Source organism: Neomonachus schauinslandi, chromosome X, assembly GCF_002201575.2.
Source record: "Neomonachus schauinslandi chromosome X, ASM220157v2, whole genome shotgun sequence".
In the NCBI taxonomy this organism is placed as follows: domain Eukaryota; kingdom Metazoa; phylum Chordata; class Mammalia; order Carnivora; family Phocidae; genus Neomonachus; species Neomonachus schauinslandi.
Window position 1 is genome coordinate 116,297,792 of NC_058419.1, and position 5,998 is coordinate 116,303,789.

Here is a 5,998-nt window from a genome sequence, read left to right on the forward strand (position 1 = left end):
GGGGGGGCGGTGCAGGGATCTGCATGTTGAGTATGCACAGAGGTGCTGCTGCTCTCTGCTCTGCGTCCTGTCCCGGCTACTCCACGCACCCCTGCAGGCCACAGGTGGCCACGGCCTGTGAACGACGAGGGAAAACTCTGTCCCAGAAAGACTTTATTTGCAAACGCACGGGCTGTGTTTAGGAGAACCCTGGTTTGGGAGAACCTGGAGCCTTGACAGCGATGGTTGTAAGAGTGGGAGGTTGCTCCTCCCTTCCAGAGGGAAGGGAGAAGTCCTTCTCTCCGGCCCATGGCTAGTCTCCCTATAGGGCCGGGCCACTGTGCTCAGCATGGCAAGGCGAAGGCCGCCTTTCTTGGCCGTATCGCTGACACTGGGAAATGACTCCGAGTGCTCCTGTGGGCATGTCAGGGGAAAAAGCACCCAGGATTACGACTGTCAAGACGACAGCAGCAGAGCATTGAGCCGAGCCCGGGGCCTCGCGAGAGCACAGGTCGCCTGCCTGGGAGGCTGGCCTGAGCACACGGCACCGTCCTGGCCTCCAGTACCCCTCTGCCACATACGTCCCTGCCTGCATTTCCAACGAGAAACGCTGTTAACGTGCGAACACGAACAGTATTGATACCCATAGTTAGAAAGCCCATTCTGGCCCGTTTGGGTTTCTCAAAGATACCTTACACACTTGGCTAGAGAGAGCTTCTAGACTGACCTAGAAGGTCCAGTGGGGGTGATCCATTCATAGAAGATCAGGTAGCCACCACACATGCAATTTTAGCCTCGCAGATCGCTGACCAGGCGAGGTAGAATATAGCTGCGTCCAGCTATATTATTTCCTGCATATTTCCCATGTTGTGTTCCAGAAGCTTCTACTCACATTGGCCGGCAGGGTCCATAAGAGTTTTGTCTGGGGGCGCTGGGGTGGCTCAGCTGGTGAAGCGTCTGTCTTCGGCTCAGCTCGTGATCCTGTGGTCCTGGGATCGAGCCCCGCATCGGGCTCCCTGCTCAGTGGGGAGCCTGCTTCTCCCTCTCCCTCTGACCCTCCCCCTGCTTGTGCTTGCACTCTCTTTTTCTCTGTCAAATAAATCTTTTTTTTTTTTTTTTTAAGTTTTGTCTGTGTGGAACAACAGTGACCAATGTGGTGACTTCTGTTTTGTGTGGGAACCAGTTCCCACAGCTGCAAATAAAATCATTTGCTGCAAACGTAGGAGCACTGGCGTGTGCTGAGAGTATGATTCATTGACGTGATCCCCCAAATTCTCCAGTCCCTGGTTTTCCCTGCTGTTATAAAACTCGACCTCTGCATGGGGTATCTGGAGTCCTCGAGAGCGAGAAATCGGAGGGAAACTTGAGCCTTCCTCTGCTGGTAAATCAGGGACTGGATGGCACCCTGCTTCTAACCCCACTTGTCTTTCTGAGCCAGGGAGCAGCTGTGATCGTTGCTTTGAAAGGAGCAGAATGTTCTAACCCTTTGGATGAAAGACTCTTTGGAAGTGGCAGCTGTGGATTTGGAAGGCTGAGTTCTGTCGTTGAAGGGCAGGCGCGCCGCGCCACCCCAGCGCACCCTCACTCGCGTTGAGGAAGGATGTGGGCTTTCTGAAATGCGGACGCAGGAAGTAATGAACCCTGGATCAGCTGATGTGCCCGTGGCAGCCGTGTGCGTAGCCTGCACGCTAGGTCTTTCTGCAGAAGGCCTTTCCCGACTCCTCTCTCATAGGAATGTATTCCCTCCTGTCCTCCTCTCTCCCTTCCCCTGGCCCACCATCCTCTGGCTCTCCTGCCGTCTAGAACTTGGCCCTTGTCACACAATAGCGATGTGACTTGACTGCCTACAGCTTCAACTGATCTCCTGGAAGGCAAAGAAGACGTCTTCTTTTGTATTTGTATCCCCCGTGCCAAGCACGGTGCTTAGCACCCTGTAGGGCTTCAAAAAGTACCGGGATTCCTGAAATCCGAAGTAAAACTCCCAAGAACCAGCTCACTTTTCAGAAAGTAGAAGAGGTGGCAAGTCAGAAATGTATCTTCCGAAGCCGGGTTCTGTGAGAATAGAATGTTCCCTATTTACTGTCCAGTACGGTGGGCCCTCGCATGTGTGGCTGTGGAGCATGGGAAACACGGCTGGTACAACTGAGGAACTGAATTTTTTTATTGGCTACTCTCTCGGACAGCACAGTCCCAAGGCCACACATCGCTGTTCAGTGGGAACCAGTGGTGACCTCGTTAGCCAGGGAAGCAGGTGTTCATCTTGGGCTTCACACCATCCTACAGGCTGAGAATGGGGGAAGGCGTGAACGACACCACACACGTGGGTCTGCTTGCTCTTTACGTAGTGGGGCACGAGGCTGAGGGTTGTAGTTTCTCTTGCTTTGGCAGTCTGGAGAGAACTTGGACTTTCAGTGGCCTGCTTCTCCCTGGTACCCCTCAGCCCCCCATTCCCCAGAAAGCTGTATGACAGGTGGAACTCCATCGTCCTTGTCCCAAATCTCAAGTATCCAAAGCTCTTGAAGGTACTGACTTGCTAGTGAACTTGAACCGTTCTGTGCACTGGTTCCCATTGTACGTAGTTTCATAAATCCATTTCACAGAGGTTGGTCTCCATGATGACAGCCAGCCATCTTTTGAAATGAACGAAAGCACACTTACTTATGAAGCCTTGACCTTTTTTATTTTCCAGTGAACTGAAGAGAAATCTGGTAATGAGAGTTTATAGTCCTCTCTTGTGGGTTTAGACAAATGCAACTTTTGAATGGGATGCTCCTCAAAATGGCGAAGCCCGTCTCCAGTGCTTTATGCTGGGTAGTCATTCCCTGTCTACTGTAAAGACCATTTGGGGGGAAAAATCAGCTGGCTTAATGTGCTTGCCTTGAAGTAATGAACTGCTCTCGATCGCTGTTAAACATCATAACGCATTCAGGTTCGATTTCCCTGACAAGGCATTTACTTAAAGGGCCTGGATGATATAAACAGGGACGGGAGGTCAGGAGAGGTACCGACATTATCCCGAGGCCACCACTGCTTTAGATGAAACACAAATGTCTCCGAACTGAAAATGTCACCTGGCTCTGTCCCTTGGGGAGAGCTTTATGGACCCCTCCAGTAAAAGTGTATTTTAAAAATGAAGAAAAATCTTCTTCTTAAGATGAACAGTGAATTGTGGCTCTTTCTTCATTTCACTTCATGGATGCTCATTTTGTCTTTGTTTTTTTTTCTTCTTCTGTTCCTTTTCCTTCAAGTACTTAAATGTCACCCACCAGTTCTGGATTCTTACTCTGAACACATATCTGGGGAAGGAGGCAGGTGGAAGCGTGGGGGGGGGTGGGGGGAGGAGGAGGAGGAGGGATAATGCACGGCTAGTGTTGCCTGGGCTGGGGAGACATTTTTATTAAAAGATGAGGGGATCTGATGTTGACATGAATGAAACTTGAGTGGACCCACTTGAGTGGATGTTGGTGACTTTGTACTTATAGGGACCAAAAAGACCCATCACCTTTCCAAAATGACCATGTTGATATTTTTCTGAACCCAGCAACAGTGTAATTACTGTATCTGCTTCTTCTGGTTGCCCAGGAGGTCAAAGGCTGGGAGAAAGCCATTGGCTGCTACAGAAATAGAGGTACTTGAAACCCCCCAAGGTTGAGGTTGGGGGGTCGCTATTATGTGTGGAACCGCAGCTTCACTGCTGTCCTCTCTGTTGACTTTGTTAGCGGACTGACTGTCCCTCCCAGTCACTCGAGCAGCCCCCCCACCCCCGGCCAGCCCCAGGTCACTGAGGAAGCCCTAGAATTGTGACTTGCTCCCTGACTATCCGCTGCTTGCTCTGCTCCTCACCCCGAGTAAATTAAGCTGTGTCCCCTCTTGGAGCCCCGGGGTCCTCCCCCACAGAATGTGAGCCGAGGACAGCCACCCCACTGGCCCTCGGCATGTCGAGCTTAACCACAGAGCATGAGGGGGGACATGGCAAGAGAGACCCTCTCTGCAAAGGTGTGGTGTTGATGAAGACACAGACCTCTTGCCCGTAACCACTGCGTTTTCTCTCCTTTGGGTCCAGGCTGCTTTGAATGCTGCATCAAGTGTCTGGGAGGAGTCCCCTACGCCTCTCTGGTGGCCACCATCCTCTGCTTCTCTGGGGTGGCCCTGTTCTGTGGCTGTGGGCATGTGGCCCTCGCGGGCACTGTGGCGATCCTTGAGCAACACTTCTCCACCAACACCAGTGACCATGCCTTGCTGAGTGAGGTGTAAGTACCTGCTTCCCCGTAGAAATGTATTTGAGATGTGACTACCCCGTGATGTTTTCAGAAAGACGAGCGAGCTCTCCTGGCAGAAAAGGGATGCTTTTCGTTAAAGCTTATTTGGATGCAGGTAGAGAAAAATCCCACGAGAGGAGAAAGGAAAGGGCCAAGAAGACAGTGAGTGTTTGGCCCCGGGGGCGTCTGGGGCCTGAGGGGGAGGGGTCTCCGCAGGTGCACACAGGGGACGCCACGCCCAGTAGCCGTGCACGTGGGGGCTGTGGCCAGGCGATGGATAGATGCTGCCCGCGATCACTCCGGGAGTGAGTTTGCGTAGCTCCCAGGCAGCAGACCCCACCCCCAGGGCCCTCGCAGGAAAGGGGACCGGCCCTGGCATGATGGGGACCCTGGTGAGGACTTGCCCCAACTCTAAGTCTGCACGAGCAGTGTTCTTACTCCTGCAGTTCGTACTCCAATGCAGAAAAGGGGGAAATTTCAGGGCTTTAGGCCCGAATCTCTGCCTTCCCATCCTGGAATTCTCAGCAGCAACGCATTCGTTTCCTTCAAATATTCCCCTTTCCTCTGCTTCCTCCAGTTGTCTTTCTCTTTCCCTCACTCCCTGTGTCTCACAGCTTGTAGGTGTCTTGTGCTGGTAAGGAACTTCTCTACCAGACGGAGAAAGGCCTGAATGAATTCTTATTGAACAGTAATGGAATGATGATGCAAGTCCGTAGGGAATTTTCTTCTTCTTTTATCTGTTCGCAAGACATCCAAAGAACTGCGCAGGGGTGGGGGAGGTTGTAAGGAGGATCAGCCAGGGCGAGGGCCTCGCTGAGGGCCAACTGTGTGCAAGGAAGACCAAGAGCTAGCTACCCAAAGCGAACCTGGGCACAGTACACTGATCTACCTAGCTAGGGATCTTGATCACTTCCAGGGACAGGCAGCCTCCCAAAATGCCCGTGCCCATGCTTCCCGGGCGTAACGAGAGTGGCCGTGCAGAGCTTAGCTCCTTAACGAAGCCCTGCGTGCCTACCTAGGGGGTCCCGTCAGAGTATCATTGATCGCTGGGCCCGCTCGGGAGGCGTCCTACTGTGGCGGGAAGGGCATGCGTCCTTAGAGCAGAGCTCCCATGGCGGCTCTGCCCCTGACTGCGTGCCCTTGGAGGGGAGACTTAGCGTCTCCGTGCCTGTGGTTGCTCGCGTGCAGAATGAGCATTCTCCCCCTCAGGCCCCAGGACGCGGGTGCGTGTGCAAAGATGACAACCGGGCCTCCGCCCGCCCCTGACCAAGCAGCCTTCTCCCCGGCCCCAGAATGTCGTCCGTCTCAACCCTGGGCCCTCCTCGGAAGAAAGGCCCAGGTTGCTGTTGGGTGGCCAGGGGTGCCTGCCCGGGATGCCCCGTGAGCCCGCCGCAGCCATCAGCGGGGTGGGAGGGGTCACGGGACGTGGCTCGGCCTCATGCCCTCCCTCCAGAGGCCCCAAACGTCTTCTCTTCGCCATGTGGTGACTGTCACTTTTCCGGATCTCGTCCTCCTTCCCGCAGAATACAGCTGATGCAGTATGTCATCTACGGGATCGCGTCCTTCTTCTTCCTGTACGGGATCATTCTGTTGGCCGAGGGCTTCTACACCACGAGTGCGGTGAAGGAGCTGCACGGCGAGTTTAAAACCACTGCCTGCGGCCGCTGCATCAGTGGCATGGTGAGTCCGAACCTCTGAGTGTCTGACTTGCAGCTGGAGCCACGCCTCTGGCTAGTTCTTTGCGTTTGGTGAAAGCTAGG

General features: G+C 53.8%; 1 protein-coding gene across 1 annotated transcript in view; it reads left to right on the forward strand.

The window, feature by feature from the left end:
• GPM6B (glycoprotein M6B) overlaps window positions 1–5,936 on the forward strand; it is a 28,984-nt gene extending 23,048 nt beyond the window's left edge. The window contains exons 3-4 of the mRNA XM_044911632.1: window positions 4,043–4,229; window positions 5,762–5,936. Coding sequence (XP_044767567.1) covers window positions 4,043–4,229; window positions 5,762–5,936 — 362 coding nt within the window. The remainder of the gene's footprint in view (window positions 1–4,042; window positions 4,230–5,761) is intronic.
• Window positions 5,937–5,998: the final 62 nt, after the last annotated feature.